The sequence below is a fragment of the Capronia epimyces genome (assembly GCF_000585565.1).
Source record: "Capronia epimyces CBS 606.96 chromosome Unknown aczIQ-supercont1.1, whole genome shotgun sequence".
Lineage (NCBI taxonomy): Eukaryota > Fungi > Ascomycota > Eurotiomycetes > Chaetothyriales > Herpotrichiellaceae > Capronia > Capronia epimyces.
The window spans coordinates 1051604-1078787 of NW_006912904.1; the positions used below are offsets into that span (position 1 = coordinate 1051604).

Sequence of the window (27184 nt, forward strand, 5' to 3'; positions counted from 1 at the left end):
TTAATAGCAGTACCTGAGATCTCTCGCCGACTCCACTGGGTCATTTTCGGGAGCTCAGCCTCAAGTACATCCGTGCACCTCTTTGAGAACCCCACAATTTACGGTACTGGAAGAACCTGATGCCGCCACACGTCGTCACACCACTTGGGAGCTGTGGGAGCTATCGTCGATCATGATGTAGCGATGGAGATGGAGAGAGCTGGACCTGACTTGGGACCCGGGATGCCGCCTCTGTTCTTTTCTGGATGTCAGCCTTTGGCACTAGATCTATTGGGTTCATATATACGGAGCACCTACCTTACCTAGTACCTAGGTGCCTACTGTAGGTACTGTAGCACAATGCAAAGCATGCGCCCAAGACTGTCAGGGTTACGCATGTCTCGTAGGAGACCATTCTACTCGCCGTTGGCAGGAATCCCCGACATCTTGCTCCTGTCAAGAGCTTTCTCCCATTGGCCTAGGTCGTTTCGCTAAGAGGAAGAGGCCGCTTGGGGCTACTACTTAGAGCTGTGAGGTTGTCGCCACCATTCTAGTACGTATATCCGCCGTCAAATGACCCAGACTATCAGTCAGATATCCACCCGGTTCATTCTCCTCCATGGCTATCCGGCATGTCTATGACCATAATAAGTAACATAGTAGTGATTCAGCAGCTTCTCGATACACGCTTACCTCACTATTGTCTGGCGCCCGCTGGATGCTGCAATAATAGGTGTATGCCGCCTCCACAGACAATGCCTCGGTGTCCACTGCCTGCCTTCCGCATGACCCTGCCTATGACCTCTTTGAGGCTTTTGAGGGGTTCAGGTACGATGCCAACATCTGCTAACTCCCAACAGGTAGGATCGCCCTCAATCTCGTGTCGGGTCGGTGTGTCGGGTAGCTACATATTCCACTGCTATTCCCGGAACACGAAGGAGAAAATCATTTAAAGCTGACCTTCCCCCTCGCAAAGCCTCTCTCGTCTTTGTCAGTTTGAAAGCATTGCTCAACAAGCTTCACTCATTCAGAACCAGCAGGCAGAAGCTCGTCCCGAAGTGCATACACTGCAGCTCTACCATCCACCATCATGCATTTCTCAGCCATGCTCGCCACTACCCTTCTTTCGATCCTCACTTTAGCTACAGCAGTGCCTGTTCTTGAGGCTCGACAGACAATTGACCCCCCTGCGAGTTACTACCTACAGACGAAAGTGGTTAATGGCCAGCACAAAGACAGCGGCACCAACAAGACCGACTTATGGCTCTACTCCTATCATACCGGTGCTGGTCTAGGAGATGCCGCTCTTTCATCCAACAAGTCTTGGGCGTGGGAGGGCTACCTGAATGGGTCGCAGCAACTGTTCACCTATGAGAACAACGAGATTGGCCCATGGCCGTTGGCCATCGGCTACGGGACCTACCAACGTAAGATCTGAACTGGTTGAAGATGACGGACTTCACTGACTCTTTATCGCCAGAATGGGGCCCTGTCACGATCAGTATTGCCGAGGGGGCAACTGCCGGCCAAGGATTCTTTTTCAATTCGTCTGGTCTTCAGTACAATCAGAGCATCGGCGGTTGGCTTGGTGAGGATGACCACTTTCATCTTGATATTGCGTTGGGCTAATTGATGATCGTGCAGCTTGTGACTGGTGGCATGGCGTACCACAGTTGTTCCAATTGGACGGCTACTCAGACGGACCTCTGCCGAGTTCGTGCTCTAAAGTCCAGCTCTTGCCCGTCGCTGTCTGAAACCGAGGCGGCATATTGTTTCTGCATAACTTTGGATCGGTTTAATCGCATGGGATGGCATTGCGTGGTTGTTGGGTTTCATATCAGGCGCTGGCATAGCATTGCATTGCATTACTCCAAAACGCATCAACTGGACAGTTGGGGGAGTCTCATGGGGTATCAACATAATATCTTGTACCAATACTAGGTGATCATATCTAGCATCACGAGAATCTTCAAACAGGGCTCTCTCTTTCTCCAGATCCACAGGAGACCAGATCTTGCCGCCCACCCCACTAATGGTGATTTGGACGCTGTTGTTGAAGATTCCTAACTCCCCAAGGCTGGGAAGTCTCCCCATCCGCGTGTATCACTGTCTGGAGTAGCTCGCCTCTCTTAACTTTTGCCGACCGCCGGGACGAAGGATTGGTCTGGGAGCAACCTTTCAAGCTTCCGCTCTCTTGGTTCAGGCAGTTCTGTGACTGTGTCATCGAGGGAATCCTTGGGGAGGGCAGAAAGAAGAGTGGCGTGTCTTGGACAGCGATACGCGTTGGATGTAGGGGTGCTGATGGAAATATGGCTGCGCTATCTGTAAGTATCCCAAGGTACTCTATCACCTCAGGCACCCTGGAAATATTTCTCCGCGTCCTGCTTGGCGTCACCAGGGTGACTGGCCTGAATAATGTGGGCCTCTCTGTTCACGTAATGTGCGTCCAGGGTAATATTCGTCACCGTTCCTTCTCACTCGAGCTATAAAACATGCCCCGCGTCAATTAATCCTGGCCGTTTGTCCTCTCCGTTCACCTGCCCTCCTTTGCTCCTTCATCTCGTTTCATCCACACAACTGTTCTCAGCTCGTCCCGCAAAAATGTCTAACCCTTTCTTCGATATCACAATCGATGGCCAGCCTGCGTATGTTCTCATTCTCCTTTCATCCACCTCAGTGGCTGCCTTTTCTAACCGCAAGAAAGTGGACGCATCGTTTTCAAGCTCTACGATGATGTAGTCCCCAAAACCGCTAAGAACTTCCGCGAGCTCTCGACCGGCCAACATGGCTTTGGCTACAAGGGTAGCAAGTTCCACCGAGTCATCCCCAACTTCATGTTGCAAGGTGGCGACTTCACGAAAGGAAATGTCAGTTGATCATTCCAAGACTAAGCGAATCGTTTGCTGATACGCAGGGTCAACCAGGGCACCGGTGGCAAGTCAATCTACGGCGAAAAATTTGCCGATGAGAATTTCCAGATCAAGCACTCAAAACCCTTCCTGTTGAGCATGGCCAATGCTGGCAGGAACACGTACGTTGAACCCTTCTGCTCCCGGTCGATATGCCGTCTAATCCTCCATATTCCAGCAACGGCTCCCAATTCTTCATCACCACCGTCGTTACCAGTTGGTTGGATGGTGCCCACGTCGTCTTCGGAGAGGTTGTGGAGGGATCTGACCTGGTCAAGAAGATCGAGCAATTGGGCAGTCAGTCTGGGGCTTTGAAGAAACAGGTTGCGATCGCCGATAGCGGTGTCATCTAGAAATGCCTCGCTTGAAAAAAGGCCTAGTCAACGGCATACATATAGGACCGGTCGAGTAAAGCTTGACCTAAAGTCAAAAGGATGGTCCTGCTGCATGTATCTCCACGAAGTGGTCAATGCTGTCAAAAGTTTCAAATTCCTCCAAAGATCGTCCACACGCTTCGTTCGTGGCAACGGCTTTCGATGGTCATCCAAACACTCGTCCATACACTGCCTACCGCTCCTTGCGTACCAATTACATTCGTGGTTGTGCTCTTCCCTCTGCCTGGCCTGGAGTGCGGCGGATGCTTGACGTACGACCGGCCAAGCTGCCAGGCACACCCCTTGCCCTCTGGATTTGTCATCTATCCAGCCCGCAATCGATGTGTTGAGAGGAATGACCATAAGGAAAAGACACAAAACGAGAGCTCCTCTGCAAAGACACCACGCCGTTTCGAGCTATTTGTCTATGCTTGCCACAGCTACGGCCAATCCCACCATCTCTCATGAAGCTCCCTCAAGTCGATTTCAGAGGGAACTCTCAGGTAGGAAGCAATATCCGACTCCGGATCTGCCTCTTTCGTCGTCCAGCCATTTCCAAAGTATGCAAATCTATTCTGACTCTTGGACAGGAAGGTATACTCCCAATCCTCCCACCTGGGCTCTTTCCGGACGATGGTGACGTGGGCAGCACTGCCAGGCCACACCCCGAAAATCCTATGACCGGCTTTGCCCCCGTTGGCCCAGGAGCTACAATTATCCGTCAACACAGTCTTCGGGAAGAATGCGTCACAATAATCGACGAAGTCGTCTGCCGCCTGTCGGGAGGGCTCGACGGTCCTGATGCCTTGACTCGACACTTTCCGCAACAGCTTTGCATAATAGGTGAGTTGGACTTCCACGGCGTGAGGGACCGTCCCTGAAGGACCGCTGCCGTTGGGCCCAGATATGAAGAGCAGATTCGGGAAGCCAGGGGTGGCTAATCCGAGGTAACTATATTGGAAGCCATACTGGCCCTCGGGCTTCCATGCTTCACTGAGATTGGTTCCGCGGGCGATGATATCGAATTGTGGTACGAAGTGGGCTCCAGTGGCGCAGAAAATGGCGTCCACTTCGCGATGCTTCCCATCAACAGTCTCGATCCCCGTTTCGGTGAACCGCTTGATCGGGGTCTGAATAAAGTCCACGTTCTCCTCCGTGATGGCTTCCAGATAGCCAGGGCCGGGGGTAAGCCGTCTGCAGTTCGGGCTGAAATCTGGCACAAGGGTGTCCAACAATTCCGGCTTCTTGGCCAGCCTCTTGCGCATGATCTCGATAAAAGACTTACGCATTGCTTCGTTTTCCTGGGCGCCTCTGAAAGTGGACCCAAACCGTCTCCAGTATTTCGCTTCCAGCTCTTTCCGGAACTTCAAGTACGTCTGATCATCTTTGAAAGATTCCAGTTCTTCGGCTGAGTAGTATTGTGGGTCGAAAGTCCTCTCATCTCCGGCCCAGGATCCCGCAATCCAGGTTTTGTTGCGGGCATAATGATCAAGACGGTTGACAACCCGCTGCAGATTCGGCACGACCTGGATCCCACTCGCTCCGTTGCCGATAACAGCGACGTTCTTGCCCTTGGGGTCAAAGGACGGGTCCCAGTTTGATGTGTGCCTCAGGACTCCCTTATAGTCTGAGAGTCCGGGATAGTCTGGGAGCTTCCAGTAATTGAAGCGACCGACCGCGGTCAGGACAAAGTCTGCCCGGTCCACAAAGGTCTCCTTTGTCTGGGTGTTCTGGACGGTGATGATCCACTTGGCTTCTATATCATTCCATTGCACTGTCTGGATGAAAGAATTGAACTTCACATAGCGATACACGTCGTATTCGCGAGCTCGATCTTGCCAATATTGTAGGATCTCAGCACCCTGGGCAAATCTCTCGGTCCATTGAGTTCGGGGGGCGAACGTGGACTGATAGACGTTGGCGGGAATATCACACCTCACGCCGGGGTAGACGTTCTCCAGCCATGTGCCACCCTAGCAAGCAACCAAAGAAGTCAGGTCTGTGTCGAATCAAGGGGGCCGGCGGGCCGGCGGGAAGTGATGCCGTGACAACTTACCACATCGGCATTTTTCTCATAGATGGTCAAGTCGATCTTGGGCACCTTCGCTGGTAATAGGATCCCGGCAAGTACTCCAGCCAACCCGGCGCCGATGACGACCACGCGCAGACTTCTGACCTCGTCGATGCCTCGATCCTCCAGCTCCAGTTTGGGCTTCCACGGCGAGTCTGGGTACTTGATCGGCGGTGCTGGAGCGTCTGACAGTTTTGGGATCAGATTCTCATGCGAGGCTGAGCCGTTGGACAGCTTGTTGTCCGTTGGCGCGCCGTTGACATCCGCCGATGTTTCTTTAGCCCTCTCTGGAAGCAATGGATATTGATCACCAAGGGCTTTGTCCTCCGATGGGGCGCCCGTGGCCCCATTCTGTTGGCTGGTCGAGTCAATGCTCCCCATTGTCGTGTCTGGTCTGTCGAGAGCCGAACGAAGAGTACAGTTTCCGTGTCACGCTTGTGCCAGACTCCAATGTTCTCGCAGCAGCGGAAAGTATCTTTATAATCCACTTGGGATACTGCTCCCGCTCTCGAGCTGCGGTGGTCTTATCAGGGCGGAATGACTACGCCGGAGTTGACCACTCATAGAGAGCCTCCTGTCGAGCACGTCTTTGTCCCACCAACTGACATGATCATACTCACTCCACATAATACTACTAGAAGTATTCTGGTCGTGAGTTGACCGTGTTCCTATGGACTAGTTTCTTACAAGTACCCGAGTGTTTCGCGGTAAGATGATTCTCGACCACTACCTAGGGACCCGTTTCAGCCTCGGAGAACTATTTTCGACATCGCATGCCGTATGTCGCAACTCTCAATCAGACCAAACCCCTGGCCAACCCCTTGCTTGCTTGCTGCGCAATGCTAGCTGCTGCTTACGCCTTCGAGGTCTTCGCCTTGAGAGAGCTCTGTGGTATATAAGCAGGACGGGCCATGTTTGCCCCTCCACAAAAGAGGTCGATTGATCACAAACCCCGCAAATGGCACCATCTGGATATATGGGTGGTGGTGGTTCGCACCGGATGATGGATGATAGATGATAGTCACTGGGGATGAGTGCAGACTGATCCTCAAGCTCGACATTGTTATGGTACTGTATGTATGTACCTTTACCATTTGCAATCCCGACATTGTGGGACCAAATACAATGAGAAGGTGAACATCAGTGAGTCTTTACGCCCTATAAAGCTGTAGAATTATTTGCTCAGACCTTCGGCGGGACTATTGGTGGAGCTTCAGACCAGTTTATGTACAACTACATAATCAAATATGCTCACTCTCCATCTTTTTCAACACCAAAACCAAAGTGATTGTCTTGGGAGGACGCGTCTTCAGAAATTCTTAATCCATGACTGATAATAATTATGTCGACATGTGTTCCCGGCGGTCCCACGGCATGCACGCTCATGCTCGACATTTGTCGCACGCAATCCGCTTCTGCGATTGCGCCATCCCAAGGCCTATCAGACAACAGCCTCGGAGACACAAGGCACGTTTCTGGGAGAAGACGGAGAATGGCGTCTCTTGGGGCCCATTATTATTATGAGGATTGGTGATGTTGTCTCAACAGGCTGAGCAGTGTTTGAACCTCTTTCAGTCTTTCAGTTTATCAACTGCTTGCCGGTGAGAATAGGAAGTCATTTACCTATAGTGCTAGAATCGTTGGAAGGTAGCATTGCTGTCTGTGCAATCTAGCGGTCACTCCAACCATCTGCTACCCCCCTAATTCCGACAGGCATTTGATTCACTTGAACTGGGTGGGAGACGTCGTCCAAGTCCAAGGTGATACTTCAATACCGCCACGATGGGAGACGCCAGCGAGACGCAGGGCCATGTTTCGGCACCAGATGGCACCAAAAAGCAAATCCTCTTAAATGCTTTTGATATGTCCACTGTCGGACATCTGTCCCCTGGGCAATGGAAGGTAAGTTCCATCCTGGGGAGGGGAAGGGTCTGCTGGTCTTGGACCAAAGTCGATGGGGATACACGCTGGTAGCGAGGAGGAGCACACGTTCTGACAGACAAGCAGAACCCGAAGGACAAATCAGCCACCAAACGAAAGCTTGATTACTGGATCGATCTTGCAAAGCTGTTAGAGCGAGGCGGGATCAACTGTCTCTTCCTGGCGGACACATATGGAGGATACGACACTTACGAGAACTCGCTGGACAACTGTATCCGCAGAGCCGCCCAATGGCCAGTGACGGATCCAACCATCGTAAGTCCTGTCTTGCCCTTTCGCTGCCGCAATTCCTCCCGCGACGAGGGCGATAAAACCTTAGGAGAGGTTCGACAGACTGTTTGGATCGGTCTAACAACTTCACCTACAGCCTATTTCTGCAATGGCGGCAGTCACGAAGAACCTGACTTTCGGCATCACAGCTTCGACTTCGTTCGAGCCTCCTTTCCTTATGGCCAAACGATTTTCCACCTTGGATCACTTGACGAATGGCCGCATCGGCTGGAACATTGTGACTTCATGGAAAAAGGCAGCCTTCAAAGCCATTGGGCTCGAGACTCCCATTGATCACGATGAGCGCTACCTTCAGGCCGATGAATATCTCCGGGTCTTGTACAAGTAAGTTTGGTGTCCCTCAATTAATTCCGACCTGAAGAACGCCCCCATCTAACCCGCCATCCAGGCTCTGGGAAGGATCATGGGCCGACGATGCTTTGAACCCGGACCCAGAAAACGACACCTACGTTGACCCGGATAAAGTGCGTGAGATTCACCATCATGGCAAATACTTCAACCTCGACACCAGACACATTGTGGACCCGTCGCCGCAACGAACGCCATTCCTGTTCCAAGCAGGCACGTCACCTGCCGGGTCAGAGTTTGCTTCCACGCATGCCGAGGCCATCTTCGTGTCGTCCCACTCGCCCCAGGTTCTCCGGCCGAAGATCGACAAGATCCGGCAACTTGCGGCCGCGAAGGGGCGCGATCCCAGATCAATCAAGTTCTTTGCCACATTCACCCCGATTGTGGGCAGGACCGACGAAGAAGCCAGACAGAAGCACGAAGAACTGAAGAAATATGCCTCGACCATCGGCGGGCTCGTGCTGTTCAGCGGCTGGACGGGGATCGACATTTCCAAGATCCCCATTGACCAGGACATTACCGCGGCGGATTCGTTGGAGGCGCATAAAGTCACCAGCCTCCTCGATGCCTTCACCACCACGAGCCCGGATATACCCAAGTGGACGCCGCGGGTGGTGGCGGAAAAGGCCGCGATCGGGGGCCTCGGTCCTGTGGCCATTGGGAACCCGCAGACCGTGGCGGACGAGCTGGAACGATGGGTCCGCGAGGCTGATGTGGATGGGTTCAATCTTGGATATGTGACCACTCCAGGCACCTTTGAGGACGTGGTCGACTTGTTGATCCCAGAGCTCCGCAAACGTGGACTGTACCCGGAAGCGCCTGAGGACGGCTTGACTGCGCGAGAAAAGGTCTATGGCAAGGGACAGGCCAAGTTGAGGGACGACCATGTGGGCAGCCAGTACAAGTATGATGTGTACAAGGAGGAGAGTTCGGGGCCTGAGCCTGCGAAGACAGAAGCATAGGAACCAAACACAGACATTCACACCGTGTTGTGGAGGGGCTGCCGGACAAGGCGCTGATCCACCACGCCCATTTTTTATGTTGACCAGACTCAGTGGAGTCACAAAAGCTATATGGTATCGTCTGTACGTTTGTACGCCCCTTGTATGCATGCTATTCAGTAGATCAGCACGACAGGGACAAGGAGAGGATGAAATTTGACGTGACTATCGGCTATGGTCGGCATGTGATATAAGTAGGCTACGGAGGATTATATCCTCGGGTTGGAGCAATGCGGCGGAGCACTGCAACTGCAGCAGAGCATTTGTGTGAGAGCCATTGGTCCGTTTAGCCGAGGTATTTCCACCGTTCAACCCTGGCAGGACATCCATCATTCCGTACGTATCCAGACAACGTATGAATTCTACGGAGTATATATGTTGAGTAGCCCACCGAGGCCTCAGAGCTGTTCACCCGCCCGAATTCTCTATTCCCTGGCCACGACCTCATCCTCGAATCTTGACTGCTTGTGATCTGGGCCGCCCGCAGCGAGACGCCTCTCCCCTCTACCATAGCAACCGACAACCCATCACGAGCTGGCTGGCTAGAGTCGAGCAAACGTGTGAATCTCACCCACATTGTTCCAGAGACGGTCCCCGATCAGATCAGATCAACCATGGCTCCCACATACAAGGCCGTCACGCTGGCCAAGCGGCCCAAAGACTCGATCGTGGCGGGCGAGACGTTCACCGTGGTTGCGAAACCAACCCCATCCGCCCACGACCTCAAGGACGGAGAGGTGCTGTTCGAGTCCAACTACCTCAGCATCGACCCGGCCATGCGCGGCTGGCTGAACGATACCCGGTCGTACATCCCGCCAGTGCAGATCGGAGAAGTCATGCGCGGCCACGCGGTCGGAACCGTGGTTGCGAGTAAAAACCCCAATTACCCTGTGGGGAGTTACGCCCAGGGCACAGTGGGCTGGACCGAGCTCAAAGTCTCCAAAGCGCGTGAATTGCAGAAGGTCGAGCTGCCTCGGGGTGCTAAGATTACGGATGTCTTGGGTGTTTTGGGTACGAATAGGAATACCTTGACCACTGGCCCAACCAAGCATCTCGACTAGTTTGAGTTACCCCGACTAACTGTTCACCCTCTTCCAGGAATGACTGGCCTGACAGCCTATTTCGGCATCATTGACGTGGGCAAAGTCAAGGCCGGGGACTTTGTCGTCGTCTCCGGTGCTGCCGGCGCAACGGGCAGTGTGGTCGGCCAGATTGCCAAGCTGAAAGGTGCCACCGTCTTGGGCATTGCAGGGAGCGACGACAAGTGCCGTTGGTTGAGAGAGGAGTTGGGATTCGACGAGGCGCTGAATTACAAGGACAAGGAATTTGCCAAGCAGTTCAGGGCGGCGACGAAGGTACTGTACCGACCACATCGCTTTGCTCTGCGTCTACTACGCGTCTATCTCAGGGGACACTGACTGACTGACGACAGAACCTGATTGATGTCTTCTATGACAATGGTGAGTCAGCAGCTGCGTTAACCGTCGGCCCGTCCTTGGTCCCTGACTGTTCTAGTTGGCGGTGAGATCCTCGATCTTGCATTGAGCAGAGCAAAGCCTCACGCTCGCTTCGTCATATGTGGAGGTACGTGCCTATGTCGACTTGCTACGATAAACTTGGGCCTTCCTAACGTCCAAGCAGGGATCAGCCAGTACAATTCGTCTAAGCCGCAAGGGCCAAAGGTATTGATGCCGACTACTCCAGACCGGCTCGCATTGCCTCTATCTGGGGCGAGTGATTTGATTGCTAATGTGTTGCGTATGCTTGTAGAACTATCTCATGATCATTTCCATGCGGATTCGGTAAGTACGAATGCAGCACCACTGGCTGAAGATCCCCGATCCCCCATCACCAACTCCCGACATGAAGAAGTTGAAGCACTGACTGGAGACTGGACTGCATTCAGCATGGAGGGCTTCATTGTCTTTGACTATGAGAAAGAGTACCCGCGCGCCCTTAAGGACCTGGCTCAATGGCTGTCCGAAGGCAAGATCAAGAGGAAAGAGACGATTGTCAAGGGCGGCATAGAAAAGGCCGAGTCTGCACTGCGCGACCTATACAACGGCGTCAATACAGGTGAGTTATGAATTATGAGTTACTAGTCCACGCACCACCCCACTAGTCCACGCACCCCCCGACATAAGGTGCAAGCCGTTGCTGAGAGTCCCAGGCAAATTGTTGGTCGAGGTCAAGCCGGTCGAAGAAAAGATCAAGGCCTCTCTCTGATGCGGTTGATGCGGTTGATGCCGCCGGGGCCGGCTGAGAGTGTCAAAAGGTTCAAAATGTTCCTTGTTCGCTATCAAAGGGTCGCATGGAGATCACAAGCTATATAGTGTATAGTACGCCTAAACCAGCCTTCTGGTTAAAGCACAAGGCTGAGAATGCCTAAGCTTGACTGAGACGGTGTTGTCGACACGATCCAACAAGAAATCTCTACCTAGTACTGTACAAGAAATATATATCTAATGCTGTACTCGCAGCCAGCCTCTAACAGGAAGAATATTTGTGGTAGGGACGTTCATTCGTCCCACCCCGTTCCAATCTGGTATCTGTATACATAAATACATGTCTTCTTGTAATTTCAAGGTCAATGTGGATTTAGTTGGCTGCTCGATGTACGGAGTACATGTAGTTCTAAATATTTAGTTATTCCGCCAAGTGTCAGAAGTGATGAAGTTACTTGGTTGATAGAAGCATTGTTGTCTAAGAGAGAGTCTATATAAGAGAGAGTATAAGTGTTAAGTAACAAGTATACGGGGTAGGCGTACCCGCCAAGGTGAGACAGCCGTCCCTTCTTGACAAGAAAGGCCTGGGAAGTTTGGAGGGGTGATACTAATCCTATACAGTGGCAGTATTATTGCTAGATCGGCAAAGTATCAGGAAAAGGAAAATGATCTTTAGTGTTGTTCAAGCGGTGCTGATGAAGATCCAACAGCAGTCTATTCAGCGAGGAGTCAAGGGCTTTTCATATCATTTGACTGGAATATGTATAAGGTGTCCGAGTTTCAGTTTCATTGTCAAACTATGGTGGGAAGTGAAAAACGACGCAAATAGAGACAAATACTTCTCTTTTCATTGTCAAACTACGGGTATAACTATGGAGGATGGCGTGGGAAGTGAAAGATGACCTAGACAGAAAGGATAGAAAAGCTCATGTCTTCTCTCGTCTTTGCAGTAGCTTCAATGCAAACCCTTGACCAGGTTTTTGTAGTTGGTTGCCCTCTTCCACGTCGCCGACACCTACGGCTACGCTACATCCAAGGCCGCCTAGGTCAATATAAACCCTCGACCAGCTTTGTAGTAGCTTCAATACAAACCCTCGACCAGCTTTCTAACCGCCTTCAACGTCTCTTCGTCGTGCTGGCTAGACTTCTTCTCCTTCTCCTTCTTGAGGGCCAACCCCCCCGTGGCCCTGGAGACGATGAGATCGACCTGATCAGCCCCGACGCCGCGTTCAGTCAAGGTAGTGTTGAGGCCCAGGTCGGCCACCAGCCCCAAGATGCGATCGCCGACACGGACGCTATCGGTGAGGTCGTCGCCGGAGCGCTGCTCGCCGAGATACGGCAGGATGTTGGCGATAGCGGCCGCATTGTCCGGCGACTGGCGGGCCTTGAGCTTGACGACATGCCCCAATGTCAGACACGACGTGACGCCGTGCGGGATGCCGTAGGGGCTGCCGAGCGCATAGCCCAGCGTGTGCGACAGGCCCAGACTGCCCTGGATGTTCTGCCCGAACAGGCCGAGACTGGCGAACGCCGCGAGGAACAGACCCGTCACCACGTCTTCGTTGCCCGGGTCGGCCTTGTACGCCGGCAAAAGGCGGAATAGCTCGGCGATCGCGCTCAGCGCCACCAGTCGCGTTGGCACCCACGTCGCAGATCCGTGGTACTGCGTCTCGACGGCGTGGTCGAGTGCCCGGAGTCCCGTCGTCAGCAACAGGTTTGGAGGCGTCTGTGCCCCGAACCGTCCGTCGTAGAAGATATATGCTGGGTAGATGTTGGGGTGGGCCACGCCCGTCTTGACCCCGTCGGGGCCCGTGTATCCCGCCAAAGCGGTGCATTCGGCTGCCGACAGGGTTGTGGGGATGGTGATGTGTCGAAGCCATTGGCCTTCACCATCCTTTTTCGTCGCTTCATGCACTCGGTACACAATCGCCTTGGCGCTATCGATCGGACTGCCGCCCCCGACGCTGATGACAGTATCGATACTCGGGTCCTGCAGCACCAGCGCGGTCGCCTCGTCCAGCTGCGCCACCGGCGCGTGCTCCTTGATGCCGCTGAACGTGCCGGCGTGGTGTTTGGCCGTCAAGAGCGCCTCCACGTCTTTGATCAGACTGGTCTTGGTGGCCAGCGACCGGCCCGTCACGATGAACGCTTTGGATTGCTCGCCCGGCAGCACCGAGAGGAGGTGTTTCTCCACCACCGATGGGCCGTAGTATAGCCCCTTCAGCTGGTTCGGCTGGTACAGGCCCGCCAGGGGGTGGAGCGACGCCGCCATCTTGGTCTTGTATGTGCGGACGTGGGTGTGGGCGGAGACAAAACCGGAGAACCTAAGCTGCGGTCGTTGTGGTTGGGACGCGAAGAAATCCCCCTTGCAGATATGGGTGTGAAGATGGGTATGAAGATGGGTATGAAGATGCCGATGGTGATGGCGATGGCAATAGACGAGCTGGAACCCTCGGCTGATGCGGTGATGGATCTGGAGGGAGGGGCCGAGCATATATGTAGTCTGTTCGGAGTAGGTAGCTGGGATTCGTTCGACCAGAGCTCAGCTGATTTATTCACCAAATCGGCAATCAGTATTGATGTAGCTTTTATTACCGCCACGAGCAGATCAAGATGGACATTGGATACTGTTGTCCTTTTATTGCAGTACGTAATTACTAATCTGCGCATGCATATATACCTACAGTCTTAAAGTGGCGTGGTGCTGGTCCTGGCTTGGATGCCGGGCCTACAGCCGGGACGGGGCAGCTCGATGTCGTCACGTCATCGGAGCCGCCGGGCCTAAGCGCCTCCGCTCTCCGCTCCCCGCTCTACGTCTCCGCACGAGGCTGAGAACGGGAACGGCAACGGCGTACTCGTACATGCGATGCGGCATACTATACTGTTCAGTAGCCTCACGTCCGCGGCAGCACTGACGACCCCGAGCATTGCTCACTCTGTGTTAGACCCTCAAGACTGAAAGCTAGGTAGAAGTGACGCCCATGTGCAATGACATGGCTGCTCACCACCACTACCACTACCACCACCTCGTCCCATGCGTCCTTCTCCCAATGTCCAGAATGACCATCTTTAGCCGGCTCGACCGCTTCTGCTTCGTTTCATGCAGCTCGTCTCAAGGGCGATGGAATCCCTCAGCCAGCGTACTTGGCGTGGTTCGGAGCCACTTCGACGCTGACGTGCGCAGGAGAAGGGAGTCCAACACCGGTACGCTTCTGGTAGATCCAGGCATGGCTACGACTCTGGTCAGCAAAGCGATCCGAATTGAGAATGACATATCAGGAGCCAACATCAATCGATGCACCACCTGATTCCGGCAAGGGGATCCGAATTCCTGAACTTGTACCACTCTCCGACTAAGCAGAAGTAGTAAATGTATCGTGCGCACAGTGTCAGTCCGGATTCGATCACTGTACCCAACGGTTCACAAGGCAGGATGCTGGCCACGAGGGCATTCAGCGCTTCTTCGGCCTGAGTAGCTTGCATCCACACCGTTATGCTATCCAGCATCTGGTCCTCGTCTTCTGGCATAAAAGACCCTCCTCGTCGGCACTTCTTCTGGAATGCGCGAGCATGTCGAGAAAGAGTGTCGAAAGACCACCATGTTTCTGTGTCAAGCCTAGTCAAGGATAAATGGGTGTGTGCTCTCGCACAAAGAGGCTCTTTCGACGCTTTGTACGTTGCGAAGATTGCCGGGTATCGTTCCCATACTTTCCGGTCGTTCTGCTCCCTCATATTGGTAAGTGTGTTTCGAACTCTCACGAACAACACAGGCATCTCGTGCTCGCAGTCAGGTATTATCGGTGTTCCATGCCAGAGGTTGTCGACCGCACCGCTGTACCAGCTTCCATCGTCGCCTCTCAGCATGACGGTTTTGCCGGCTGCGGATGCAGTGGGTTGGCGGCACATGTTGATAAAGTTGCGCTTTGACTCTAGCGTTCTGTTTCCCGTGTTTGATGAAGATGAAAGGGGCAACAGCGCTGCGACAGGAAGGCCCATATCCACGGCGAACTCGAGGCCGACGTCTGTACACTTGATATAGTGACCGGCGATTATAAGGGGGTTCACGAAAGCTAGTTTCGCGAGATCTGGATTGGTGCCACCCAGTAAACTAGCCGGAGCCCATCGACAGCCAAGATGTTCAAGTTTTGGCGAGCACTTGGTGAAGATCAGGTCAACCGGCACCGAGGTCACTTGTCGCCAGAAAGCCGCCATCTTGTTACTGTCCTCGGCTTCAACGATGCTGGACAAGTCCAGTCGAAGAAGCGCACCAAGGCACAAGGCCTCGTCACTTGGCCAGCTGGTCTGCCTCGAAGTGAGGGCTATCTTGATCTGGCCAAGTTCTAGCAACTCACCTCCCTCTCGGCCACTTTCGAGAAGATTCGTTGCCGAGTGCAGAGCCGCCACGTTGTAGGAAACGCTGGTCAAGGGATTTGCAGGGATACGTGACTCGAGCTCCTTGTGCCAGTTGTTCATGAGCTCATAGAAATCAATTGCCCTGTCACGAAACTGGAACCATACGCGTCTTGCTAGCCGGCCTTCAGAGTAGGTCCACAGCCTAGCAGTCCAGCCTGAGATTGAGATTCGGGCCACGATTTCAACGGGAGACATGTCCCTCGAATCTGAGGACTGAAGATAGGAATCCAAGACGAGGACGCCGCCGGCTTTCAAGAAGACATCGCTGAGTCGGAGCAGAGCGTTTCTTCGGAGCTCCAGCGGAAAGCGTGGTAGACAGATCGTGTCCATCCAGATTGGGGTATGCTTAACTCGCGAGTTTGAAATCCCCAGCGCATCGACATCGTGCTGCAATTTTTCCAGCACGCATGTAGGGAGCGAGTTGGCCTGGAGATTGCCGTGGCCGTCTGCCCAAACATGAGATATTGCAACGTAGTTCCTGGTTCGCTTCTCATCCTGGACTGATAACATGACCTCTCCCATATCACGCTGGACGGTGAATAATGCAATAGAGCCCCGGCGCACGATGCTTCCCATTTCCTTTGTTGAGGGGCACTTGAGGCCACAGCTGCAGTCTGCTGTAGTATGCTGGACTTTGTAGTTGTCTTGATTGATATGCAACGAATTGCATTGCTCAGCACTGCACTTGCTATGGTTGTCGCGTACTTTCGGTGGCTGGAGATTTGCTATATACCACAACACCCCGATTGTGCAGCCCTGGGTGTTGATCAGGCCATGTAATTTGTTGGGACACCAGCTTGGCAATCTGCGCACCAGAGGCCGACAGACACTCTCGGGCAGTAACCAGAGGGTTGCTGGAGTGCCATCACCATCGTCGACACCCCTGGCACGAGCTATATCGGCGAGGGCTTGACTGAGGTAGTCTCCCAACGCAGCAATACTTAGGAGTACGAGACTGAGCGTGTCCGTCATCTTGTCTTGATATGCTTCAACAACCCGAGACCATGTGGCTTCAGCCACATCAACAATATCAGCTCGTTTTGAAACCCAGTCTTGCACCGGATGGACCAGTCCAATATCCTTACCGAGCCTGCGGCGAAGGCTCTCATCGACTTCACATTGGAGAGTCATTGATTCGAGAGACCACTGGCCCACAATGTCCGGTAGAGACTTTGACGAGAGCCAAGCGGTACTTCTAGTACGTCCGGGGGCTCTGAAAGCTGCAGCATCGATGGCATAGCCAGTGATCTCGGACAGCAAGCCAAAGTAGAGCCATGTTTGAAGGAAGGACGCGATCTGAACTTCTCCATGAACTTCTTCGCCATAACGAGACAGAGTTTCAGGCCACTGTTCCTCGGTCACATTCCAGCCTGTTCGAACAGGGTAGGTGAGGAACGAACCCCCATCATATGTCTCATGGCAGAGATATGGGACGGGAAGCGATCCAATCACCGGATTTGGAGGTAGCGGAAGATGATCCATGTCATGTTAAAGCCGCGATAGGGATATGATCGCCTGCCAGACGAGGCCCGGCTGGCTCAGGTTTGCGTCTTAGACTGCCTCGGCTTGTACGCATTGCAACGCCGCATTATCGACGCTCAGTCACTGCTTCGCTGCCTCATCATGCATTCTTGGGGCGGAGTGAATCGTGATTCAATGACCAAAGCAGAAAAAATAGCCATTGTTGTTAGGAAGGTCCAGCCTGGTCGACAATCGACAGATCATGCTAGGCAGCATTCTTGGCAAAGCTGCTACAAAGCCAGCTGTTACAGTACATACATGGTGTATAGACGCTGAGCGGCATCAAGTCATGTATCAACCGTCTTGCATGGTCAACTCTTGCCGGGATTGAGCTATACGCCCTCCTTATAATTACTAGGATCTTTACGAGGCAGGTTTTGGGAACATCTGTATGGCAGCCATGGAAATGTGGGTGTTACTGTTAATTTTGGTTACTCTTCATCGCTCGGGTCGTACTAATCCTACGCCCATAAGCTAGTATCTTTCCCTTCAAAGGACTGCTTGTCTACGCCGAATCACTGCCACTGAAGATGGTCCCGTCATAGTCAGTCCCGTTGTTGGGGTAGTCCACGGTATAGTTTCCGAAGCACGCATATTGATAGTTGCTTTGATCGAACGCTCCTGCTTGACTCTTGATGAATGAGTTTAGCGGACACAGCCCGTCAGTCCGGTTCCCACAGTAGCCACCGCGGACGGTCGACAGAGGCAAGATCCCGTTGTTCAGTCGCATGCGCAAGAACTTGTGCGTGGCGTTGCTCGCATCGTATCCGTACTGGCTAGAATAGTATTGGGTCCGGGACGGTTGGGGTCTGGGGTTACCACTGCCACAACCTACCACTTCTGTCACCAGACGAGCCGCAAAAGGTGTCAGATGTGACAGGATAAAGTGTCGGTTTGCATCCGGCGGGTAGTCCGTGAGCGACGGCGGGTCGCGAAAATAATCCACCGAGGCGGCCGTCAGCACTGAAATGAGGATGTCATCGTGCGAGAAATCAGCATATAATTTCTGGCCCAGAGGGAAATCCGCCGTGTTGTTGGTGATGCTGCTGTTGACGCTCGAGTTGGACGACGTGATGTACTGATGCGTCAGCCTGGCGAGAAGTTCTTGCAGGTAGCCGATCCCTTGCGCCCGGCCCGTCGGGTTGCCGTATGCATAGTCGTAGTAGTACTCTTGGTCCAGCGTGGACTCGAAGCCGGCCCATTCGTTTTCGGTGAAAAGGGTGCAGAAATCGGATTGCCCAAGGTAATTGGTCTCATAGGCACAGATGCTCCTGCAGGAGGACGAGTTAGAGGATGCGATTGGCTATGATGCTGAAACCTGATCAAAAGCCTGAAAGATGTCCTGACTTACTGCAAGGCGTAGGTGTCATTGATGGTCAGATTAAACCCGGCTGGCACGTAGTCTGCCAGGCGATCATGGGCATCAGACAGGTACAACGGCAGGTAGGACAAAAGATCTAGATCCCCTAGATATCCTATAGTGGCGTCGTCCACGTTGGTACAGCTGTCGTAGGATGCTAGCGTGTTGTTTTCCGTTCCACCTTCAGGAATGACCACCAAACTGAACGGATGGGTGGCATTTGCCAGCGTGGGGTTGGGCTCTTCTAGGTAGGACGGCCCAAAGAATCCCAGCGCCCAATTGATTTGCGTGTTTTCGATCCGGGACTGTGACGTGGTCCTCAACACTGGCTTGGGTCTCGCAGTACCATTGGGGAAGCTGGCATTGTAGGCCAATTGGCCGACCGACGCATTGAACAGCGTCCGGCCATATCGCTGCCAAAAGGTAACTCCCGATTCAAACAGCTGGGAGGCACCGGTTCCAATGAGATAGCTCTCGCCCAGCTGGTACCGGTACGAGTTCAAAAAGCTCAGAGGACCGGTGAACAGCTCCGATGAATTCGCCTGAGTCCAATTGAAGACTTTGGCGCCAAAGTGCTCATTGTTGACACCGTCGTCAAAATAGCTGGTGGGAAACCGAGCTCCATGCCGCTGCAACAGATGAACCTGCTCGACCTGACATCCATCTGGCAAACCGACGTCACTGACGCCGAAAAACTCCTCCGCATTGTCTGCGTACGGCGTAATCTGGCCCCAGTACTGTTGGATGAGGTGGATATCCGTGAGGGGCTCTGAGGAATTGTTGGCTTGCCTCCGATGCCTTGGAAGAGGTGACGAGGTGGCTAGAGCAGGTAGCAAGCCCAGAACAATCAGGCAGAAGCGCATTTTGTAGCGATGACACGTCCAAGTCCAGAGAGATAACGCACAAGAAGACCCATTGTGGCGGGAGGGGATGTACCTCAGTACCCTCAGTCAACGATGCCGGAATCCGGGAGTGACGACAGGGAGGGATGAAGCTATGTAAGCATGCGTGGGGAAGCAAGTTACATTCTGTCTGCGTACTACCCAAGTGTGACAGACATCTGGATGGAGATCCCTGGCCTCCTAAGCCTAGAATCCCTTCAGCATTGCTGGGTGCGGAGATATTCCTCTAGGCGGGGTCCTTTTTGAGTTTCTGGAGGATTTGTACCCTTGCGGAATGAGATCCTGGCCTGGAATGTACAGCAGGACTGTACTCCGTAGATATCTTCTTTCGCGTCCAAGCTTCTCGAAGAGGCTGTGTTTGAGCGATATCGGCTGTGTCTGGCTGTTGCCTTGTTGAGCATACAGTACTGTGTCCTATTGCGTGCTCCTCAACGCCAGCAGGGGCACCATGAAAACAACCCCATCGGATGATCCGCTCAATTGATCTAAGAGGTAGACGGGTGATCTCTAGGCCCGGCTGATGGCTAAGATAAGGTATGCGGCAGCGAACCGACGACGACCACGACGTTGCAGATGGATGTGGATGGGTTTTCTAAGACATGGACGCGGAGGATTAGGCCTCGAAGAGATTGATGTTGCATGCTTCTGTGAAGCCGCCTTAGCCGTGCGGGATGCAGCTGAACGGCGACCGAGTAGTATCCGTATCTTCATTGATAATTGACTTTGTCTCGCGGCCTAAAGGGCGACATGGCATTGCTCGTCTCCTCGATCCCTCCAGTAGTCCAGTAGGAGAGGCGGTCGGCATCTTCCGGGTCTTGCGTGTGAATCGACAACGCATTCATTGAGGATGATGAGTTCGGCTTCCTGCACGACATGCCATGCCGGCCGATCGGGCTGCCCACGCCACTGAAGGCGAACATTGGAGGAGTGGCATTGTGGCATGGCGATGTCGTCGTACGAATGAGATATCCGATCTGGCGGTGCTGGGAAGAAGGAACGGCGAAAGACTGGCGTGGCGTAATGTATGTACAGTGTTAGGTGGATGGTGAATGGTGGGTGGTGCACGGCGTTGTGCTCGCCCAGCAGCAAATGAATCCCCGCCACGACGCTCGCTGCATCCTCGTCCTCATCCTCGACCTCGACAACCAAACAACCGCGTGAAACTCTCAGCGTCCTGCTTCTTCGTTCGGCTGTCCTGGCATTGCCTTCCGCCTGAGTCGTACTGTTCCTCCTCTCTCGCGCCACGCTTCCCAACCTTTGGGTTGCAAGCTCCGTCCTAGACACTTAGACACCGCCAGCGTCAGCGCAGCTCACTGCTCACTGCACCCCGAGCCATCCCGGCGTCGGCGTGTCCAAGGCAAGTCTGCCCTCTGCCCTCGCCTTCTCATCCGACCATGCGTTGTTTGTCTTGAATCATGGACACTCGCGCAGACACGTTGTCGGGCCGCTTCCGCGAACAATGGGCCTTTCTGTCGCACCCTCCACACCATGCTCAGGCAAGATCCCTTCCGCCATCCTCGAGTTACCTCCCAAGCGATCGAAGCAACGTCTCCCCCTTACCCATCGCGCTTCACTTCCAACGCTTCAACGCCTCCCGCTCCAGCCTGTCCAGACATGCCTACCCTCCTTCCATTGGTGGCAACAGTTCGACCACCATCGCATCTCAACCCGTGGTTGTCAGAATCCATTCTGCCGATGCTTCGATCCAGATTCATCCCGCAACGCGCCCACAAAGGCCAAAGGAGAAGATGAGCAAAGACAACCAGCTGCCGCCGATTCAAGAGTACAGCATGCAGGGCATCTTGGCCGCAATCGATGAAGAGATCGAGGACAATGTGAATGCCATCTCCGAAATCCTCGGAAGGAGCAGGTTGGTTCTGGCCGACCAGCACGAGAGCCATTTACCTCCTCAGGGCGAGATCAGAGCCCCCAGTAGCTCTCTACAGGCGGTGGCGGAAGCAAGCACGAGCAATGAAAGACTGGCCGGAGCAGACGACGTCCTTATCTTGAGAGAAGATGCCAGTCTTGTCGAAGGTAGTCATACCGGATCGGCGGCATACGGACTTCTGGAGAGATTGCAAACTGTTCCACGCACTCGCCGCATGAAGAGTGATATGCACGGCGCTTCCGTACCTAGGCCTACTTCTGGCTCCGCGCGCAACTATTCAGCCCCTGCGGCGCTGACAGAAGTTTCCCCTACAGTCGAAGACCATGATCGACCTGCTTTACCCGGGCTCTCGCAAGCTTCGCGACAATTGCTTCGAGGTCAAGCGACCGAACACCAGGCCGGCGAACATCCATCTAGGACCACGAATGCTATGGTCTCCGAAATCTATCTCTCTGCCGGTGCCAATGCAGTCACAGTGTCTGATCCTCCCGTCGTTTCTGCAGGCGGTCGTCTGTATCCGTTGTACAGCTATGACTATAGCGACATATTCGAGGCACCTATCCCTCCCCCCCCAACCGCTCGAATGAGTCTTTTCCGCAGACTCCAGTCTCTGATCCCTAGCGGGGAATTGCACACTCTGACGTCTTGGGCCCACGGTCGGAGCAACCGTGTGGTCACGGCAGAGTCTCAACTGAGGGATATTCTGGACAGACAGCGACGCAGAAGTGGGCCGCCACACAACCTGCAACCCGGTCACGAGGATGCCGAAATGTATGAATAACCAGGTTATCTGGTTGATGATAACGAACAATTGATGCGTTGATGACAATGGAAATCTATCATCTGCTTTTATGAGCACTGTCTTATCCTGGGCTGAGGTCCACAAGTAAATGGTCGCTCGAACCACGCGCTCTTCCAGTGTATGACACATCTCACACCGCAGTTGTAGGTCCACTTTCACATCCCGTACATACTAACACTACTGACTATAATCACCGCCGTCTACCTACCTCTAGTGGTCTGGCTCATTGTACCGACTATGGCGTCTCTTGGTTCCGGATATACGGCGCCAGTTCATCGACATCAATCGTGATTTCGGCCCTGACGCAGCCGTTTCCAAGAACCTCCCACATTTCTCACTGTGATACTGGACATCATAGTGTTCCCACCCATGTCGGCCCCTTTGACGCCGGCGACTGCGAAGTTGGGTTTATGCGAGACATCGAAGCCCGTGGCGCAGACGACGATGTTGGCATCGTCAGCACACCAGTGGCGTCGACACAGCCTTCTGCCACGATCCTGGCAATGCTCCTGTGCACAGCGAGGACGTTGGCCTGCACCAGGGCCGAGGTAGGCCTCTCCAGGTGTCATGCGTCTGCAGGCAGGAGCCCAGGTGGAGATCAAGTTCTTCGCTCTTCGTGGCCCGGCCCGATACGACGGTACGTGTCTTCTCGCATCTAACGTTGGGCGTCTTTTGACATCTGCGACCCGGCGATGAAAATATCGAAGCCGCCGGTGAACTGAGACTCGAACTTTCCACGATACGCCAGCAGCTCGTCCGGCTGTTCGCGGAAGCGTCGCTTGTCTGCTTCCGTGTAGAGGGATCAATGCGTGGTAGGCTGGCTCTGGTTCTGGTTCTGGCTCTGGCTCTGGCTCTGGTTCTGGCTCTGGTTCTGGTTCTGGCTCTGGCTCTGGTTCTGGCTCTGACTCTGGTCCTGCTGCGAGCGCGCCTCGTTCTCGTCGAGTACGTCTCCTGCTATCCAGCTTCAAGGCCCAAGCTGGACTGGCCCGTGGAAGGCCTCGACCGGGGTTGGCAATGCCGTAGTCTGTTGTAGGACACTGGCATCACTGGTATCTCGCGTCTCTCAGACCGTGGCAATCTCTGCCCGTCCACCTCTTATCAGGAGCGAGCAAACAAATGCAGAAAAGGAGAATACAGAATTCCCGCTGCGTTGCCACCGCCACCGCCGCTCGGCTGTCATCCGGGGTCCCCAGTCCGCCTACAGTACATAGTAGTAATCCGTATCCGTCGAGAACCAAACCCCAGCCGGCGAGATCTGCGCGAAACCTCCATGTGAATACTACCTTGGGTAAGGTAGATATCAATTTGGGTTGGCCTGCCTGTCAACCGGATTCCGGACTACACACTCCGTACGGAGTACAGTGCTTTCTTAGGAGCGAGGATTAGGAGTGAGGAGTGGGGATTCCCCAGACTAAGGCTAGCGGGGGCACTAGTTCCCAAAGCGGTGCCCGACTTTCCCAAATAGGTCTCAGTCTCAGACGTCTAAACTCGACAGCATTGATGGCTATGACCTTACCTACATACACGCTATCCTATCGCATCAGGTATGAGGCATGCATGTGCATATGCATGTGCACGTGCGTGGCACTGGAGAGAGAAGTTTGGGTCAATCCCGACTCCTGATTCCTGATTCCTGATTCCCCTGGGTCAGAGTCACCGGACCGCGCTGATCGCGCCGCCGCTTTTCTTCGCGTTTGCGCTGATTGTCTTCACGCCGTTGCTCTTTCACCACCGCCTTTCTCCGTCGTTCCTCCCGTTCATCCTGCCGATCCATACGCGCTATCTTAGAGAACGTGAACCACGGCAGCCCGGCGTTTCTTTTAGCCGCTGCCTTAGCCTCCCGCAGGGTCATCGACGGCTTCGGTGGGTGTGGTATTGTTGACTGCCGGACGAGGTCGGGAGATCAACGCGAGGTCCGTGGTCACGATCGCAGGTAGAGGAGAGGAGGCGCTCGAGGAATAAAGGCAGCTACCGGTCAGCCACGAGGAGGACGATCAATGAGGTCAGAATGAAGTAACGGCGAGACCAACAGGAAAGGTGAGACGGAGGTTAGGTTGGACTAATCACGACGCGAACTTGGGCGAGAGGGCCCGCATGCGGTCGACTGACGCATCTAAGAACTCGGTCACGATCTCGTAGCTCGCCATCGACAAGGAACGGAGAAGGACCGACTTCTGGTCCTCACACGACAACTTCTCGTAGACCTTGAACAACTCGTCGTGTTTCTTCTCTCTCTTCTCCGCGTTGTCGTCGTCGTTGTTAGGAACGGCGTAGCCGTCTGGCCCGCGGACAATCAGCTGTCGGCTTAGGAGCGTGCTTCGGATTCGGCGGATCTTGTTCTCGACCTTGTCGAGAAGGAGCCGCTCGGTCCCGGGGTCCCAGTCGGCGATGGCAAAGTACGGCTTGAGTGTTTGCAGAATATCGAACAATTTCGCCGTAGACTCGACGTTGAGCCGCTGGACGGCAAAGAAGTGCTTTTCCAGCATCAAGGTCTGTAGCGCCGCCGTAAGGTGATCAGGCCACTTATCCGTCTTGGACTGACGCGGCGGGTTAGCCTCGATGTCTAAGAATAGACACTCAGGCGGCAACCTACCGTCAACCACGTCCGGGTGAGGAGCAGGGTGTGGTCGGGCGGAGACGCCATCCTCAATATATCGAGCCTGTGGCCAGACTGGATAGGGCCTCAACTAATCGAGAACTACCGCAATTCTTCCTCCGAGGCGAGCCCACGTCAAGTATAGGAAGGGAGGTAGCCCACGTCAAGCAAAGTAAGGGAGGTTAGCAGGAGATTGTAGAGCTCCTCGTGACGGGACGACGAAAAGGAAGAGGTGGCCACGGTGGAAGGCTAAGAACTCTTGCCCTTGGCCGCCGAGCCTGGAGTCTCCGCGTGGCGATGGCGATCCCGATTGACGACGAAGGCTCTACGACCAGAATAGCATCTCCGGCGCCCTCAGTGGCCTAGTCGGGCGCGGCGACCCACTCCTCGACCAACCTTAATCTGGCGACCTCGACGGCTCTTCTCGGTCGCGCAGCAACGGTTCGACGGCGACGTCGGAGATTCAATCATTTAGGTATGATATCACAAGGCATACCAGCCAGTCCCCTGCCTACTGCGGAACTCTGCTCGGGCGCCTTCTTCTGGAGGAAACAGGTCGATGTACGGTAGACTACCCCTCTAGATCAGGAGAGAATTCAAGATTAGCAATGTCAATGTCAATAGCCAAGCTGTTTAAGAGACAGTTGAGTCGCCCTTCTCAACCCCCATCGTTCTCAACCCCCATTGTCAATCTATAACCTTTGAAGAAAGGCCATCGACCACGGCATCTCTCATGCCTACAGGATCCGCACACCCACACCATCCACCCTGAAACGTTGCAAGTATCGAACTGAAAAAGAGTATCCGTCCCTCTGTCTTCAAAGTTTGGACATGGTACCAGCTGATCCATAAACGACTAGTGACTCCAATCCCACCGAATGTTTCCAAATCATTCCCAGTCGTTGGAAATAGGAGAAAAGGGAGTTCTTAGGCACATATCCCAGATACCTCGACTGCCACGAGGCTGCAAAGCTCCCTAAAGATAGGACAGCATAGCTGAGTTAGCCAGGAAACCAGATTTGACCGAAGACGGAACGTTGAATTCGATGTGTCACAGTCACAGTCACAGTCACAGTCACATACCTTCGACCGGGCCGAGTTCCGCAAACCCAAGAAGTTCAAGCATGTATGGGAACAGGACCGCTAGGATTCCAAGAGCGATCAAGGTGCAATAGGCGGGATGGTCACGAGCAAACCCGACGGCAGCGACCACGGCTTTGTCGAACGCCTCCTTGAGAGCGCCTCCGATCTGCACCCCTTCCAGCACCACCTTCCTCACCCCTTCTTCCAGGCGAGCGAGCACCAACTGCGCCAGTCGGTCCGTCCAATAGCTAGCCGGGGCAATCTTCTCAACTTGTCCCCGTAGTTGGTCTCCCACCTGTTTGGCACTCTGGACCGCGTTGAATATATCATCCGCCATCATGTCTGCCTTGCTTTCGGGGGGTGGATAGTAGCCTTCGTGAGTCGATGTCGTCCCCGCGAAGTGCGAACCCGAACCCGAACCCTCAGAACCGTTGACGCAGGACCAAATGGCTTTCAGCATGGCGGAGTGCGGATAGGTGCTGTTTGGTTTAGATCAGGAGCCGCGTTGGATAAGGCGAGGCGGGGCGGGGCGTGACGTTGATTCCAGAAGCGATCTCTGGCGGTGCTTGGAAGTAAACTTCAGCGATCTCTGAAGCTCTGCGGGAGTGTAAGCCTAGGAACTTTCAAGTTAGGGACAACCTTAGTGTACAGAGGCAGAGAAATCAAAACATACTGCAGGTATCTTCCTTCTTGCTGTGGTAGTGGTGGTGTGGCAGAAAAGAAGTCTTCCTAGGTAATGTAATGGCGTTGTCAATCAGGCTAATCTTTCGCAGGGTGCAAGGCAATCAGAATGTCGCAGCCGCAGTCAGCATCGTACAGTTATGACACAGCAGTCACCTCTTTGGTGGCCGAATCACGACTCAGTCACTGCCACGTACAGAGTGCAGTCAGCCTCACTGTGTAGCCATGGCGGGGCATTGCTGCTGCTGCCTGTACGATGAACCCAGCCGGCCGCACCTAGACTCGACGATGGCAACGCTGGTTGCTCAACCCCCAACCAAACCAACCGCCTCCAAAATCCTACAATTACAAGCCACCATGCAGGTCTGCCGCACGTTGGCCAAATAGCCCAATCCCTCTTCTCAAGAGACTGCGGCCGTTGTGAATGTGACCGGGTGGCCGGCGCCTAAACTTTCAAGCCACAACGCCCTATCCTCTGGACACTGATTGCTTGGTGTCTTCTTCGGAAAATCGCACAGAATGCCAGAGGCGCCTCACCAGGATGGCAGGCCAGGTGTTCCGCCCAAGGGCCGCCTTCACTGGTCATCATCACCTGTTTGTCCATGGCTCGTAGTGCTGTTGGCGCTTCGTCCACCGTGGAATATATGTCGAGAAAGTATTGGAGCCAGAGGCGAAGATTGAGCTGAACTTTACCCATACTCGAGCAGGCTGGAACGAGAGGGACACGGCAGTACCTACCTAAGTGTAATAACAAGATGTGTATACAACGGCAGTGGTATAGAGAAAAAAGAGTGAGTTC

At 53.9% G+C, this 27184-nt stretch overlaps 11 protein-coding genes across 11 annotated transcripts; 5 read left to right on the top strand and 6 right to left on the bottom strand.

Moving 5' to 3' along the window:
* Positions 1-1069: 1069 nt before the first annotated feature.
* Positions 1070-1608, top strand: A1O3_00401 (uncharacterized protein; the record flags this gene model as incomplete). Its single annotated transcript, XM_007730551.1, has 2 exons — positions 1070-1406; positions 1460-1608. 2 exons carry the CDS (start codon positions 1070-1072, stop codon positions 1606-1608), a joined length of 486 nt encoding a protein of 161 aa, XP_007728741.1.
* Positions 1609-2580: 972 nt separating this feature from the next.
* On the top strand, positions 2581-3241 carry A1O3_00402 (peptidyl-prolyl cis-trans isomerase A2; the record flags this gene model as incomplete). The annotated part of the gene is made up of 4 exons (XM_007730552.1): positions 2581-2624; positions 2684-2846; positions 2904-3010; positions 3067-3241. 4 exons carry the CDS (start codon positions 2581-2583, stop codon positions 3239-3241), a joined length of 489 nt encoding a protein of 162 aa, XP_007728742.1.
* Positions 3242-3702: 461 nt separating this feature from the next.
* On the bottom strand, positions 3703-5714 carry A1O3_00403 (uncharacterized protein; the record flags this gene model as incomplete). The annotated part of the gene is made up of 2 exons (XM_007730553.1): positions 3703-5235; positions 5319-5714. The coding sequence occupies 2 exons, from the start codon at positions 5712-5714 to the stop codon at positions 3703-3705; spliced, it is 1929 nt and encodes a 642-aa protein (XP_007728743.1).
* A 1401-nt stretch (positions 5715-7115) lies between these two features.
* On the top strand, positions 7116-8875 carry A1O3_00404 (alkanesulfonate monooxygenase; the record flags this gene model as incomplete). Its single annotated transcript, XM_007730554.1, has 4 exons — positions 7116-7235; positions 7341-7529; positions 7642-7889; positions 7954-8875. 4 exons carry the CDS (start codon positions 7116-7118, stop codon positions 8873-8875), a joined length of 1479 nt encoding a protein of 492 aa, XP_007728744.1.
* A 653-nt stretch (positions 8876-9528) lies between these two features.
* Positions 9529-11140, top strand: A1O3_00405 (uncharacterized protein; the record flags this gene model as incomplete). The annotated part of the gene is made up of 8 exons (XM_007730555.1): positions 9529-9925; positions 10013-10269; positions 10347-10374; positions 10430-10498; positions 10556-10596; positions 10685-10716; positions 10821-10990; positions 11085-11140. 8 exons carry the CDS (start codon positions 9529-9531, stop codon positions 11138-11140), a joined length of 1050 nt encoding a protein of 349 aa, XP_007728745.1.
* Positions 11141-12220: 1080 nt separating this feature from the next.
* On the bottom strand, positions 12221-13411 carry A1O3_00406 (uncharacterized protein; the record flags this gene model as incomplete). Its single annotated transcript, XM_007730556.1, has 1 exon — positions 12221-13411. One exon carries the CDS (start codon positions 13409-13411, stop codon positions 12221-12223), a length of 1191 nt encoding a protein of 396 aa, XP_007728746.1.
* Positions 13412-14427: 1016 nt separating this feature from the next.
* Positions 14428-17034, bottom strand: A1O3_00407 (uncharacterized protein; the record flags this gene model as incomplete). Its single annotated transcript, XM_007730557.1, has 1 exon — positions 14428-17034. One exon carries the CDS (start codon positions 17032-17034, stop codon positions 14428-14430), a length of 2607 nt encoding a protein of 868 aa, XP_007728747.1.
* A 544-nt stretch (positions 17035-17578) lies between these two features.
* On the bottom strand, positions 17579-19296 carry A1O3_00408 (uncharacterized protein; the record flags this gene model as incomplete). The annotated part of the gene is made up of 2 exons (XM_007730558.1): positions 17579-18344; positions 18425-19296. The coding sequence occupies 2 exons, from the start codon at positions 19294-19296 to the stop codon at positions 17579-17581; spliced, it is 1638 nt and encodes a 545-aa protein (XP_007728748.1).
* A 1454-nt stretch (positions 19297-20750) lies between these two features.
* A1O3_00409 (uncharacterized protein) lies at positions 20751-22004 on the top strand (the record flags this gene model as incomplete). Its single annotated transcript, XM_007730559.1, has 1 exon — positions 20751-22004. One exon carries the CDS (start codon positions 20751-20753, stop codon positions 22002-22004), a length of 1254 nt encoding a protein of 417 aa, XP_007728749.1.
* Positions 22005-24088: 2084 nt separating this feature from the next.
* Positions 24089-24669, bottom strand: A1O3_00410 (uncharacterized protein; the record flags this gene model as incomplete). The annotated part of the gene is made up of 2 exons (XM_007730560.1): positions 24089-24562; positions 24619-24669. 2 exons carry the CDS (start codon positions 24667-24669, stop codon positions 24089-24091), a joined length of 525 nt encoding a protein of 174 aa, XP_007728750.1.
* A 770-nt stretch (positions 24670-25439) lies between these two features.
* Positions 25440-26164, bottom strand: A1O3_00411 (uncharacterized protein; the record flags this gene model as incomplete). The annotated part of the gene is made up of 2 exons (XM_007730561.1): positions 25440-25597; positions 25705-26164. The coding sequence occupies 2 exons, from the start codon at positions 26162-26164 to the stop codon at positions 25440-25442; spliced, it is 618 nt and encodes a 205-aa protein (XP_007728751.1).
* Between the last annotated feature and the right edge of the window lie 1020 nt (positions 26165-27184).